We start from the raw sequence: 15,107 nt of genomic DNA on the forward strand, positions 1-15,107 counted from the left end.
CCCCGGGCCTGGAGGGGGGGGACCCGGGGGGGGCCCCGGGGCGGCGGCGGCGCCCGCAAACGTCCCGGCTCTCGCGTGCGGCGATCGTTGAGCGTTAATTAGAAATTCATTACAATTAAAAGCCGCGCGCACACGCCTTAATTACATCTGATTTTTAATTCCGAATCCGTGTTTACACAGTAAGCGAGACGTACCTCCTGATTATCCCCAATACTCTTTATACTGTACTAATTATGTAAATTAAACCTAATTAACTGACAAAAACTGCAGTCAATTCAACTGTTAAAAGATACGGCGAGGAGCGGGGAGCCGGCGGGGAGAGCGGCCGGAGCGGCGGGGCCGGAGCGGAGCTTCCCCGGCCCGGGGCTCCGCGCTGTCGGGGCGGCCTCGGCCGGCTCCGGTGCGGGGAACGGGGACGTGCGGGGACGGAGCCTCTGCGGGGAACGGAGCCTTGCGGGGAGCGGGGACGGCCGGGGCACGGCCGAGGGGGCCGGGGCAGAGCCGCAGCCCCCTGCCCCTTGGGGACCCCCGACGTGCCGCCCCCCATCCAGCCCGGGAAGGGGCCGCCGGTGCCTCGCAGCCCGGCGAGGAGCAGCAAAAGGGGCCGGAGCCGGGCTGCCGCGGCCCGGAGGGGGGGGGACTCGGCGGGCACTGCGGGCATCCAGCCCCCGGGGACCACCCCGAGCCGGCGGCGAGAGGGGCAGCGCCTCCAGGTCTCCCACCGCCGGCTCCTTCGTCCGCCCGGCTGGAGGACGAGGGAGCGGATAAATAATTAAAAGGCGAGGAATAATTACCGGCTCGGGTTGCCATCGCCGCGGGAAGGCCGCGCTGCAAGGCCCGGCCGGCAGCACCCATCCCGTCTGTGTGTGTCCCCCCCCCACCCCCCGACGGGGCGTCCCGACCCCCGGTGCGGCGGGGCCCCGGGGGCAGCGGCGGCCGCGCTCCGGCCCCGGTGCTGCGGGGAGCGGGGGGAGCGGAGCGGGGTCGGCTCCGGCCCCGCAGCCTCCGGGACCGCGGCATCGGCGGCTCCGCACCTGCGTTTCGCTCCGCGCCGGCTCCGCCGCATCCTCCCGGCGCCGGGGACAAAAGTGATAGCTGGGGGCGATCCGCGCCGTTATTAACTTCTGTTTGATCAGTGTAATTGCGCCGATCGCGGCCGGACGCGATGATTAATTACAGTTTAATTAATGTGGCCGTGACGAACGCTGCATGCGGGAACCCACCCAGGGCGGAGACGCGGCTGCGGGGCCCCCTCCGCGCCGGTAGGACCTGGGGTGTCCCCCCCCCCCGGCTCCGGTGGCCGCCGGTGCTGCCGGCGTGGAGGGGGCCCCCGGAGCGAACGAAAACCCGCGGCCGTGCCCCCCCCGCCGCCTCCGCCCGGCGATTTCGTTGCCGGCCCGGTTCCCCCCCCCCCCCCCCCACCTCCCATCCCCGCCCGCATCCCCCCGCGGCCGGTCCCGCAGCCCCGGCGGAGCGCTCAGCCCGGGGGCGGCGGCGGCGGCGGGGGGGGCCCGGCGGGAGCCGAGCGGCGGCGATTTCGATGGGGCCCCTCCGCCGCCCCCCCCGGGCTCCTCTTTTCGTTGCCTCCCTCGCCCCTCGCCAACTCGCAACGAGCCGCGGCCCCCCGCGGGTGCCCCCGCCGAGCCCCTCCCGGTGGCGGCTGCCGGGGGGCGCGGAGGGACTGGGGGGGGGACGCGGGGAGGGGGCCCGCGGAGCCCCTCGCAGGTGGGGCCGGGGCCGGGCCGCGCTCTTACCTCGGGCAGCCCGGGCGGGTCCCCGCTCGGTGGCGGCCCCCCGCGCCCCCCCGTGCCTGAGAGCCGCGCCGTGATTGACTGGAGCGCGTCGGTGATTGACGGCCGCGGGGTCCCGGAGGCAGTTAATGTAAATATGCTGGTGCTAAGTGGGTGTGTCTTCCCGTTATTTTAGCTGTCACCGGATCAATGTGCGGCGGCTCCAAGTACGGCTCCGGATCCTCCCTCGGCGGCGCGGCTGGCCACTCGCTCTTGTTGCATCTCGCCCGGGCAGACGCGGCGGCGGCGGGGCGGGCGGCGGCCCCGGAGAGCGGCCGGGAGCCTTCAGCGGGTGCCCGAGGCCCGCCCGGCTCCCCGCGGGGGCGGCTCGGCGGGGCCGGGGCCGGGGCCGGGGCCGGGGCGCCCCCCCCGCCCGCCCGCCGCTCGGCGGAGCGCGGCCCCCGGCGGATGGCGGCCCCGGCGGTGGGCAGCGGAGCGCCGGGGCTGCGAGGCGGCCGCTAGCCCCGAGGAGAGCCCCCCCCCGGCCGCCCGTCCAGCCGGGCTCGGAGCCCCGGTAAGTGCCGCGGGGCGGCGGGGGGCCGGGGGGGGGCTCTCGGGGCCGGGCGCGTCCCGGGGAGCCGCTGCCGGCGGTTCGCGTGATGGCCGCGGAAGCCGCTTAGAGCCCGGCTAAGCCCATTTGTGCTCCCCCCCCTCCCCGGGCTCCGTGCGGAGGCTCCTGCCCGCCCCGGGCCCTGATCCGCCGGCACCGGGAGAAGGGGCGCCCGCCCCGCTGCGAGCGGCAAGTTTCGGTCCCGGCGCTCCGGGACGCACCGGGACGCGCCGGGACCCACCGGGACGCACCGGGCAGCCTCCGCCGGTGCCTTTCGTTGGAGCCCTCCCGGGGCTCGCCGCAACGGCCCGGCTCGGTTGGGCACGGCACGGCTCGGCGAGCCGGCACAAAGGGACGCGGCTCGACCCCCGGGGCGAGCAGCGGGGTCCCCCCCGCACCCCCCGGGCCGTCCTTGCCCCGGGCGGCCGCTGCCTCCCCCCGGGCTCCGGCTGCGGCGGGGCCGGGACCGGCGGCGCTGGGGATGCGCGGCGGCCCCGGGCCGGGCCGGGATGGGAGCGGCGGCGGCGGCGGGGCCCCGGGAGCGGTGGTAACCGGCGCCTTTCCCCGATTTTGTTTTGCAGGGGCGTTTTGGGGGGAATGGAGGCGATCGCCAGTCAGATGGGAAATGGGAGAGATGCAAGCTCCTCCCCAAATTCAAAGCAAGAGCTGCAGCCGTACCAGGGCTCCAATACCCTCAAGCCCAACCAAGTGGGTGAGACCTCTCTGTACGGAGTGCCCATCGTGTCCCTGGTCATCGACGGGCAGGAGCGGCTGTGCCTGGCGCAGATCTCCAACACGCTGCTCAAGAACTACAGCTACAATGAGATCCACAACCGGCGGGTGGCCCTGGGCATCACCTGCGTGCAGTGCACGCCGGTGCAGCTGGAGATCCTGCGGCGGGCCGGGGCCATGCCCATCTCCTCCCGCCGCTGCGGCATGATCACCAAGCGGGAGGCGGAGCGGCTCTGCAAGTCCTTCCTGGGCGAGCACAAGCCGCCCAAGCTGCCCGAGAACTTCGCCTTCGACGTGGTGCACGAGTGCGCCTGGGGCTCGCGGGGCAGCTTCATCCCGGCGCGCTACAACAGCTCCCGCGCCAAGTGCATCAAGTGCAGCTACTGCAGCATGTACTTCTCCCCCAACAAGTTCATCTTCCACTCGCACCGCACCCCGGACTCCAAGTACACGCAGCCCGACGCCGCCAACTTCAACTCGTGGCGCCGCCACCTCAAGCTCAGCGACAAGACGGCCACGGAGGAGCTGTCGCACGCCTGGGAGGATGTCAAGGCCATGTTCAACGGCGGCACCCGCAAGCGGACCTTCTCCCTGCAAGGCGCCCCCGCCGCCGGCCCCGGCGGAGGCTCGCCGGCGGCCAAGGCCTCGCTGCACCCTCCGCCGCCCGCCGGCCCCGAGCTGGCCCCGGCGCACAAGAGCCTGCGCTGCAGCGGCCAGGAGCCGGCGGGCGAGCGCGGAGCGCTGGGGCTGCCCGCGGCGCACGGCGGGGCGGCGGGGGCGCACGGCGGGGCGGGCGCGGTGCGCAGCTACCCGGTGATCCCGGTGCCCAGCAAAGGGTTCGGCATGCTGCAGAAGCTGCCGCCGCCGCTCTTCCCTCACCCGTACGGCTTCCCGGCCGCCGCTTTCGGACTGTGCCCCAAAAAGCAGGAGGACGCGCTGGGCGGCGCGGGCGGCGGCGAGCCGGGCAAGGGCGGCGCGCTGCCGTCGGGGATGTTTTGGGGGCCGCCGCACCCGCACCCGCACCAGCCGGCGCAGCCGCCCCACCAGCCCGGCGCCGCCAAGGACGGCGGCGTTTACCCGTCCTTCCCCATGTTCTGGCCGGCCGCCGGCAGCCTGCCCGTGCCGCCCTACCCGGCGCAGAGCCAGGCCAAGGCGGCGGCCACGGCCGTCGTGGTGGCGGCGGCGGCCGCGGCGGCGGCGGCGGCGGCCGAGCCGTCGGGGCTGGCGGGGCGGCACGGCGAGCCGGAGGGCTCGGAGCCGTCGGGCAGCGGGCGGAGCAGCGCCACGCCGCAGGAAGGCTCCGGGGCCGACGGCGAGCGCTGCTCCAGCGCCCTGTCGAGGGCGGCCGGCGAGGAGGAGCGCTCCGGGGACGAGGCGCTGCTCGGCCCGCTGCCCCTGCCCAGGAAGGGCAGCTACCTGTCCGCCTTCCGCCCGGTGGTGAAGGACACCGAGAGCATCGCCAAGCTCTACGGCACCCGCGAGGCGTACGGCGGCGGCGGCGGGGCCGCCCGCGGGCCCGGCTACCTCTCCCCGGACTTCCTCAGCGAGGGCAGCTCCAGCTACCGCTCGCTCTCCCCCGGGGGGGACACGGCCGAGGAGCCCGAGGTGGACGTGGAGTCCAACCGCTTCCCCGACGACGACGACGAGGACGCCGCCGCCGCCGCCGCCTCCGCCGCGGCCCCGGAGGAGCGGGAGCCGCCGCCGCCCCGGCTGCTGGCCGGGCCCGAGGAGCCGCTGCCCGCCGCCACCGACGGGCCCGAGGAGAAAGCGGGCGAGGCGGCGGCGGAGGAGGGCGGCCAGCCCCCCGACGGCAGCCCCGAGCGGAGCAGCAGCGGCAGCGCCTACGAGGTGCGGGGCCCAGCGGGCTCTGCCCCGGGGAGGGGGGGCTCTGCCCGCCTCCCCCCCTCGCCCCGGCCCTGAACTCGCTTTTTTGTAGGTTTACGCGCCGGAGCGGGGGGAGCAGCACCTGCAGCCGCTGAAGACCGCCGCCTCCCTGGGAGCCTCGGCCGCTTACCTCTGCACCCCCGAGGCCAAGGGTAAAGCTCGCCGCGGGGGCTGGGGGGCTCCCGGCCGGGGCCCCGGGGGGGTGGCGGCGCGGTGCCCATCGACGGCGCGGCCCTGGGTGCCGCCTCCCCCCGCCGCTCGGCCCCGGGGGGGAGCCCCGGCCGCCGCTTTCGTTTTGGGGGGTTTTTGGGAGAAGAGCGAGAGCGAACGGTTTCTGGAGAGGGGTTGGGGCGAGGCCCCCGCCGGGCCCGGGGATGCCCCCGCCGGCGGCGTGGGACGGGGCCGGGGCTGCGGGGCCGGGGCTGCGGGGCCGCGCGGCGCGGTGGGGCCAAGCTCCCGGCAGCAAGCTACTTTCCAGCGGCAAAGCGATTAGGATGTCCGCTAAGAAGGCTTTAACGAGGGCTTTGTCCTTAATTATGTAATTAAGGATATATCAGGACCATACTTTCGTTGCTTATGGTTGAAAAGCGGTTTATTAACTTTAAGAGCAAGATAAAGAAGACAATCACTCGACGGCAGAGGATTTAGAGACCAGAAAATCCTATCAGGACCAAAGGAACGTCTCGCATCCCAGCCCTGTAAATACCGACAGAGGTAAGCGCCGGCCCCTCCGCGGGGCTCTGCGCGGCCGCGGCTCCCCCGACGGCGGCGGCGCTGACCCCGTGCGCGCCCCCGACCCCGCAGGAGAGGACGGCCTCGGCATGGACGTGGCGGGGACGCAGCTGGTGGAAAAGGACATCGAAAACTTGGCCCGAGGTGAGGCCGGGGGGCGGCCCCCGACGGGGTGGGCTGGGGGGGGAGCGGCCGCTCCGCGGAGCTCCGCGCCCCGACGGCGCCCGTTGCCCCCTCCCGTCGGGCCGGGGCCGGGCAGGAGGGACCCCCCGGCGTCTCCTCGCGGCTCGAGGTATTTAGGTTTTCGGCAGGAGTGATTAACTCCTGTGATTAATGTAACGTAATGCGATTAGCGCCGCGCTGAGCCGCCTCCATCTGGGAAGGCGCGGGCTGCCCCCGACCCCGCCATGTATTTTTAAACAGACGAGTTGCAAAAACTGGTCCTGGAGCAAATGGAGCTGAGGAAGAAGCTGGAGAGGGACTTCCAGAGCCTGAAAGGTACCGGCGAGCCCCCCTCGCTGCCCCCCGCCCGCCCCGCACCGGGCAGCGGGAGCCGGGCCGGGGGCGGGCGGCGCTGACCCCCCCTGCCCCGCAGACAACTTCCAGGACCAGATGAAACGGGAGCTGGCGTACCGCGAGGAGATGGTGCAGCAGCTCCAGATCGTCCGAGGTATTTTTTTTTTTACCCGTTTATATATATATATATATTTTTTTATTTTTTAATTTACGCCTATTTTTGTTTTACTCCGCATCCTTCCGTGCGCTCTGATCCCCTCGGCAGCGCGAGCTGCGAGGCATCGTTACGCTGCGACCCTTCCGAAGGCAGCGATTTCCCTCCCGGAAAAAAAAAAAAAAAAAAAAAAATTGCAAAAATTAAAATCCGAGCCGCAAAATCAGCCGGGAGCGCTGCCCGGCCGGGCCCTCCCCCCGCTCCCTCCTCCGCGCCGTCCCCCCGGCCGCACAACCCGGACCCCCGACGGGGCGGTCGCACCCCGGTGCCCCCAGCCCCGTTGTGATGCTTTTACCCCCCCCCCCCCAGATACGCTGTGCAACGAGCTGGACCAGGAGAGGAAAGCTCGCTACGCCATCCAGCAGAAATTGAAAGGTACCGGGGGGCAGGACTGGGGGGTGGGGGGGGCGCAGCCGTCTAAGGAGGGGGGAGCGACCCCCTCCCGACCCCCCACCCTCGACCCCGGCGGTGGGGTGACGGCGTTGTCGCTTTGCAGAGGCCCACGACGCGCTGCACCACTTCTCCTGCAAAATGCTGACCCCGCGGCACTGCACGGGGAACTGCTCCTTCAAGCCGCCGCTGCTGCCCCAGTGAGCCCCCCACCCTCGACCCCCGGACCCCCCCCCTCACCCCGAAGCCATGCGCCCTGCGGCGCGCCGCAGCCGAGGGCAGAGCCCACACAAGCCATTTCCACGAGGAGACACTTGTACATAGAGGACTCGGAGCTCGGCCCTCTCGGACTGGCAATACGGCGGGGAGAAGCCCCGGGACGGCGGGGGGGGGAAGGCACCGTGTCCCCCCCGTCCCTCCCCCGCGCCCCCCGGGACCCCCCCCCCCGCTCCGCGTCTTCCCCTCCCTCCCTGTGTGTCCGCTTCTTCCACCCTCGTCCAGACTGGAAACAAAAGTGGCTATGTGCAATGGATATAAATGTACTGTGATTCTCTTGGTACAGTATTTGTTGGATTTTTATTTATTTATGATGTATATTTATTTCCCCCCGAGCCCCCCCCTGCCCTTTCTTCCTTCCTTCCTTCCCCCCCCCCCCCCCGTACATTTATGGATGTAACAGCACTTTAACGGGCGGTTCGCGACTCCGCAGACAGAGACACCACCGCGCTCGCCCGCTCGAGGGAAGAGGCACCTCTGTACGCGATTTTGGTTCTTTAATAAAAACCGACTTTAAGAAGCCGCCTGGTCCGTGGGGCTGGCCCCGGGGGGTCGTGGCCGTGGGGTCCCCGCGGACACGGGGCGAATGGGGGGGCGCTCGCGGTGGCCCCGCACGGCTCCGGTGCGCAGGATGCGGCCGGGGCCGCCCCGTCGGGGCGCGCACCCCGGGGGGTTTCGGCGGTGCCCTCCCGGGCTCTGGGGGGGTCCAGCCCCGGCTCTGCAGCCTCGGGGGGGCCGCCCGCTCCCCCGCCAGGTTCCCCGCTCCCCCTCCTCCTCCGCGCCGCAGCCGGGAGCTCATTAATGCCCATTTATATGCTCGTTTCACACATGAAAGTATTACGTTAATGAGCTCCGGGAGCGGGCTGGGGGGGGGGCTCGCACACCTATTAGCCCGAAATACCTGGTTCCAGCCCAGGATTAACCTAGCACGGCGCTCCCCCCCCCCACACCGGGCGGCAGGGGGTCTGGGGTCGGCCCGGGGAGAGGGGCTGCGAGCCGGGGTCCTGCGGCGCCCCCGGGCTGCGGTACCGGGAGCGCCCCTCGGGGGTCGGGGTCATGGGTGGGGGCACCGCCGGGGCTTGGGGTGTGTGTATGGGGGGGTCAGGGGGTGCTCGGGGGGGTGTGAGCTGCGCCTTGCCCGGTCGCGCAGCGCGGAGCTGCCGCAATTAGCGGCTGGCGCTCATTAAAGCATCCCGGGTTCCGCGGGGCTGCGTCGCCACCGCGTGGGCAGAGCCGGCGGTGCAGCCCCCCCCCGGTGGGCAGGGGGCTTCGAGGGGGGCCCGGGGCTCTCCCCACTAAAGGGACCGGGCGGGGATGGGGCAAAAATAGCCGGGTCCGGGGCTGAACCGAGCCGAACCGGGCCGAGCTGGGCTGGGATAGGGAGGGAGGGGGGGGGGCAGTGCCCCTGCACCTGCCCAGCATCACCTGGGTGGGGGCGGTGGTCGCGGATAAAAGCCGGGGGTCGAGGGGGTGGCTGCTTCCCCTGGGCTCCTTTTGGGGTGCCAGTGAGGTTTTGAGGAGGTCTCTGAGGACTTCTCCTAGGACAGAGCTGAGCTGGTGCCTGAGGTGCGTGACCCCGGTGGGATTTCTCGTGGGGGGGGTTGCGGGAAGGGGGGTCTTGCTGGGGTGCTCAGCTGGGGAGGCTCTGGCAGAGAAGTAAATAGAAAGTTAGAGCCGGGCTCTGCATGCCGAGAGGTTGGTGCCTCGTGAGGATGGGGTGGTTGGGCCTCGGGAGCTTGCAGGGGGGGCAGCTGAGACTTTCCTCGAGCGCTTCTCCTGCTGCTCCCTGGGGGCTGGAAGTGGCACGGGGCGACCCTGGGGGGAACCATGCAGGATCTCACCCCAAATCCCATCCCTTGCTGCGGGGAGAAGCGTGCTGCAGCACCCCCATGGGCTCCTCTATGGGGTCCTAGAGAGGGGTGTTAAAAGGGCCCCATCCTCTCCCTGCTCCCCTTTTCCCAGCTCCAGGCACCCGGGGCCGTGTCCCTGCTGCTCCCCGGCACTCACCTGCCCCGCACGCTGCGTGTGGCACCAGCGCCTACCAGCGTGGGTGCAAAAATCAACTCTTGCCTTGTATTAATATTTTCACACTACTTAGCTCTCATTAAAATGTACTTTGCTGAATTTAATATGCGACTTCAAATGACACAACGTATTAAGTGCTTAATATACTAGAAATTATGAAACTATTATAGTCTAAGTAATATGAAATAATTAGAGTGAATTAAACTTCAGCAGCAGAATGAGGGAGAGGCTTCAAATATATATATATTTTTTTTGGTCTTAAAATAATTGAATGCAGTAGCAGTCCATGAAAATAAACAGTCAGAGTTAGGATTTTTAAATAATTAAAGCAGGAAAAAGCCTGGAGTGTCTGTATTTGAGCCTGTGATGAATTCTGAATCGGGGGAAGCAGAAGGTCTGCTTGCTGCAGCTGATGGAGTTGTTCTTTCAGGCCAGTGGCAGAGCAGCTCCGAGGAGCTGATCACCAGACCTCCAGCCTCGCCAAGGCTTCTCCCCATATGCCATTTCCCTCTTGTGCTGTTTGTTTGGAGGCAAGCAGACGTGGTGGCTCCCAGTGACGGAGCTGCGCCTGCGCTGGGTTTTGCTGCCGCGTTGCCTCTTAGCTGAGAGCCCCCTTTGCAGAGCTGCTCTCGGAGGGGGGTGAAAGTGCCAGAGACCCCGACATTAAACTCCTGGCTGCTGGTTGGAGCCTGGACTCGTGTTCTGAGAGGTGCTCAAAGCCCTCGGGGTGCCATCCTAGGTGGGAGCACCTGGGGGCTGCTGGAGGCTCTCGAGCAGGGCTGCAGCAGCGATGCGAAGCACCCCATAGATCCCCTCTCCGCTTCAGGCTCCCGCAGAGGATGCAGGATGCTCGTGCTGTGGCGTGAGCATGTGCTGGGCCCAGCCAAGTGTCCCCGTGTGGTTTGGGTCCCCAAATTCAGCCACCGACCCGTGCACAGTGGGGTCAGCTCAGCCGTGGCTGCCTCGCAGGCTGGAGGCAGAGGACGCCAGGAGATGGCGTTCCCAGCGCCACGCTGCTGCTCGCTCCTGCCAGGGCTCTCAGCCAAGGGGCTCTGCAAGCTCCGTGGAAAATACTAAAATTACCCCTTGGAGAAGCAGCCTGGGCCTGGGGGGGCGCAGGCAGAGCAGCTCGGTTGGGCAGTGTTGGGCCATCGCCCCCCGGGTGAGCGGTGAGGGAGGTGTCCAGTCCCTCCTGAAGCAGCTCCAGGGGCAGGGAAGGGAATGGGGGCCCAGGAACTTGCTGTGTGTGGGTTTTTTTGGGGTGATGGGTGTTGCTGCTATGATGTGGGGCGGTGTCCATCAGTGACATTGTGAAATACGCTGAATAATGGGAGGAAAAAGAGCAGTGGGTGGGTGTAAGCCCCTGTCTGTGCAGTGCTGGGGAGCAGTCCTGAGAGATTCCTGTGCCCCTCACAAGCTCCCATCGCCCTGGGGAGAGGGAAAAGCAGCTTTCCTGTGAAATGCCTGGTGTCAGGCAAAACCTGGGCTGAACTGAGGTCCCAGACCTGCTGCTGGGCATGGATCAGCAGTATTGCTGTGGATAGCTAAGATGCTCTGTCCCAAAATGAGGACTGATACCTTTAGTAAAGGTATCAGGCTCTTAGCGGATTCATGGAGCAGTGTCAGAGAGACAGTGCTGTACTCTAACTCGAGTTAAAAGTGAAGAAAATGATCCTTAATTTGCCTCCTTGGATTATTTAGGTTCTACCAACTGTATCATCAAAAGACGTGTTTGCTTGGAAAGTCTAATCATTAAGTACAAAGAACTTGCCGGCAAGCATCTTAGAAGTGTTAAATTTTTATATATGGCTCTTTGATTTCCAGCTCCTATTTGCTGTTGGTGACAGGGAGGAAAAATAATCACCTGTTCATTTTTGTTTTGAAAGTGGGTCGGTCTAATCTTCAGCTAGCACGGCATGCTTCCATAAAGCATAAAAGAGAAGTGCTTGTAAGATTCACCTGACTTGGAGCGTGCCCTTTCCGTGCAGTTTTACTGCTGTAGGAAGTGCTGTCCCAGGCTCTGGGCTGATGAGTTGCCTCTCACCATGCTCCTGGGAGAAGAGTCAGGCTCCATCTCATCTGCACCCTCCCATTTGGGATGAACAGACAGCAGCAAGCCCTCTCCTTCCCCTTCTCTTCTCTGGGCTGAACAAACATCTCCCTCTGCATCTCCCCATCTGTCGTGTGCTCCTTTCCCAGCACCACGTCCCACCAGGACCTTCCTGTGGGGCTGCTGTCCAGCTGCTTGCCCCCAGGGGCAGGACGTGGTGTTGATCTCCACAAGGCCCTGTCACTTTTCCAGCCTCCTCGCCCTCCCCAGCACCTCCCCAGCTCCTCCCCAGCTCCTCCTGGTTTGCTGTCACCTGCCGACACGGTGGGCACCTTGGCACCGTGGGCATTTGTTTGCCCAGGTGGCCACAGCGGAGCCGAAACCTGCAGCTGCAGCAGAAATGGCCCTTTTTAAGGGGGAAAATCCCTTCTAGTCCAGGGTCTGGTCCTTGCTGGGCTGGAGGCTCCTCCTGCCTTCATCTCGAGTGCTTTGAGTGAACCAGCTCGGTTTGGTTTGTGCAGGGGGTGCGTGGCTGGGCTCTGGGTTTAATTCAAGTATGTCAGGGACAAGTGTGAACAGGATGGCCGTGAGCTGTATGTAAACAGGCTGGAGCATCCGCATGCGGGGAGGAATGGCTTTAATTAACTTGGTGGAGGTTTGGGCGCAAGCAAGGCTTTCCATGTTGTATGGATGAGAGGCTGGCGCATGGCAGCTCCGCGCCGCTTCCAAAATCTCACATTTACGCTCGTGTAACAGTGAACTCTGCGGTTTCCTGGAAACTTAAAACATATTTTCCCATTTTTAAGCTGAGAACTCCTTCCTTTGATCTTCTTTTTGCCTTGTAATGAAGTTGCAGGCTTTGACATCCTGCGTTGTGCCTGTTGTGTGCGCTTCGCTTTGCTGTCTGCGCGCCGTGGCGCTGAGCTCGCTGCTCCGGGCATCTCACACCTCCTAACGCTGCCCAGCTTCAAAGCATGCCACAGACACCGAGGGCCCATGGCTGCACATGTGAAGGCCAGGCTTTCATTGAAGTCTGCACAAGGTGAGCACGTGCCTCCAAAGGCATAGTTTGACACTAACAAATTAATTCTCACTATTTTTCTGTGTGGGAATTAAGCCGATATCGCCCTGGTGCGGGCGATATCGTGCTCACAGTGCCGCAGCAGCTCTTGCACCCAAGGCAAAACCCTCCTGGGAGAGGAAGGGAGCGCTTTTGGGGAAGGCTTTGCTGCTCCTGCCTGTGCTATCCCAGCTCTGGAAGAAAGAGCAGCCTTCAGCTGCTCGGGCCGTTAATGTCACCTTTCACGAGTGCTACGCTTGCAAAGGAACCTGCCAAGTATAGCACGTTTTAATTTGCTCTTTTCCCATGCATTCCTGGATTTATGGCTTAGTTTAGTCTGGTTACTGCTTGCTGCGGAGATGTAAAGCCCCTCCAGAGGGTTGCTCCGTGCTGCAAGCCCCGTGGGTTCCCTGGAGGAAACCCATGTGCTATTCCCTGAAGGGCAGCCACCCAGAGAGGGGGTCCACGTTTGATTTTGCAGAAACTTGATCTCAGAAAGCCGCCGGGGAGATGTCTATCCAGTGCTTACACCTCACAGGCTTCTGTCTGAACACAGATACATTACTCTGCATTCTCTCCATGCCTCTAAATTCTTAGTTGTTTTTAGGTAGTATGGGTTTGGCAACGCGTTAATAATGTGTAAAATGAAGAGGAAAACAGCTTAGATGAAATGCGTTTTCAGTGATGCCTGCACCAGGCTGGGAAGTACATTTGCAGTTGCCTGCCATCTGTAGCAACTTGTCCAAAGCAAACATTACCAGTCAGGCCAGGTTTGGCTGCATAATTGCCATAAACCATCGCAAGGGCATCCAGCATAGCACAGCCCTGGAACTACTTCTAGGATTAGGTCCTACTCCCTTGAAAAATAAACCTTGGCAAAATCTCAGTTCTCCCTAATAAAAATTCCATTTTCACAGCTCTAATCAAGTTTTCCAGAGCCGTGGTCCAAATTAGAAACTGCATGCAGAATATCTGACCCAGGAGAACAAGATGGAGATTTTCATTTAAAGCGGTGCCAGGCTGGAAATTTCCAAAGTTCTCAGCAGTTCACCTACAGCAAGAGCACGGATTGTGTCCGAATAACCCAGTCCCTTCCACGGCAAAGCTTGGCAGACCCAAACTCCTGCTCACCCATGGGATAATCTCTGTGGGGGCATCCTCTGCCAGAAGTGACCTCTCCCCTGAGAGCACTCACCTGGAGCTGGGAAGCACCAAGTGTTTTAAGAGCTGCTCGTAAAGTGAACAGCAAATACAGCTTTTTATTTCACTCCCAGAATTGTTTTCTACCTTTGTCTTTCCAGCCTTAGATCCAACTGTCCATCAGCAGCTTTCAGTGTGAATCTATTTTGCTTTTAACCTGGTAAACACTTGTCTTGCAATAATTTGCAAGCAATGGACCTGTTAGTGTCTTGAAGATGGATAATCCAGCTGTATATAACATTGGGGAAAATCTCTGCTTGTTCTGGTGAGCAGCGCACAGGATTCAAGCAAAGTAAGTTTATTTTTTTAAATGCAGATGCAGAGGAGATCCGTGCTGCACGGGCCACAGCTGAACTTGGCCGTCAGTAAATGGCAGTGTAGTCTGCAGCAGAACAGAGGAAACCACAGCCACAGCTCATCTTTGTATCTCGGGCTGGCTGGGCTGAAAGGTTCGCAGAAAAAACCCTGGGCAAGATCATTGCTTAAATGCTCACGTGGACTCCTAATTGTGGAAACATGCTGAATTATGTGATACAATGCGCGGTTATATAACACCTTTTATGAAATTCTTGGCAATAAAATAATGCATAAAAATAACAGATGTGGCAAATCACAACCACGTTCCGAAATCTTTCTGTAGTTCGGTTTTGTGAAAACAATGGGGTTGATTTAAATGGATTTTTTTTTCCTTTTCCCCAAAATGTCCACGGGCAAAGAAATATTTGAAAGAAAAGCGAAAAGGCTAAAAGTGCAAGCAGGGTTTCTTCTAGAGAAATCTGTGTATGCCTGTTAACTCCAGGGTTGCGGGAGGGAGCAGAGGCTCCAGCCCTGCTCGTGTGGCTCCTGCTCCCTTCAGCACGGCCGTCCTCATGAGCCAGGTGAGTTGTGTCCCCGATGGTAAACTGGCATGAGCATCCTGAGCAACACCAGTGTGCAATAGCCTTTGTAGGGTCCTTGCTTCACCCAAACCTAGCGGGGTGCCAGAGGTGAGCTGTGGGGGCTGCTGTGAGGGCAGAGAAGGGCTGTGGGGTTGGTGTTGGTGGCTGAGACCCGGTGGATTTCCGTGGGTTAAACAACCAAAGTCTCAGCATGGTGGAGCTGTGGGCTGGCTGCTGGATTGTGAAGGGCCCTGAGAGTACATGGGCCTGATCCTGCTCCTTGAGAGGAGACAGGTATGTGAAATACGGGCTCTCCATCTTCCCATTTCTAGGGCTGAGCATCCTTAGCTGAGTTGCTCGTTGTGTCAGGCCCTAAAGCAGCAGCAGGAAAGCCTGGTGCCACCACAGATCGAATCTGCTGCTGAGAATGTGGGGCTCTGGCCTCCAGCCCCTCGCTGTCCCCAGAGGCTGCCAGGGGACACCAAAGGAGGGCTGGCAGTGCCAAGGGGACAGGTCTGGGGCTCAGCTCTCCTCATGCTGCTGTGGAGCTGTGCGGTGATAACGGGCTGTAATCAGGGCAGCATCTGCACGCGAGCGAACGCTCTGCGACTCCACGGAGCTGATAACGAGGAACAGGCCCCAGATAAAAACTGACAATTTACTCCTGTTGGCTGGGGGACATGGTGTGCTGAACGTGGGCAGCCCACAGCTCAGGGAGCCTAAAACCAGACCCAGGGCTTTAAACCATGAGGCAAGGCTGTGCTGCTGCTGTGCATGAGGGAGGACATGGGATATTGCTGATATTTGCTT

The 15,107-nt window shown here is 63.4% G+C and overlaps 1 protein-coding gene across 1 annotated transcript; it reads left to right on the forward strand.

The window, feature by feature from the left end:
- Positions 1-2,937: 2,937 nt before the first annotated feature.
- Positions 2,938-7,012, forward strand: SKOR1 (SKI family transcriptional corepressor 1; the record flags this gene model as incomplete). The annotated part of the gene is made up of 8 exons (XM_082769476.1): positions 2,938-4,920; positions 5,009-5,108; positions 5,563-5,670; positions 5,761-5,832; positions 6,112-6,186; positions 6,284-6,358; positions 6,728-6,793; positions 6,915-7,012. 8 exons carry the CDS (start codon positions 2,938-2,940, stop codon positions 7,010-7,012), a joined length of 2,577 nt encoding a protein of 858 aa, XP_082625602.1.
- Positions 7,013-15,107: the final 8,095 nt, after the last annotated feature.

Source organism: Aythya marila, assembly GCF_965140915.1.
Source record: "Aythya marila genome assembly, chromosome: 11".
NCBI lineage: Eukaryota > Metazoa > Chordata > Aves > Anseriformes > Anatidae > Aythya > Aythya marila.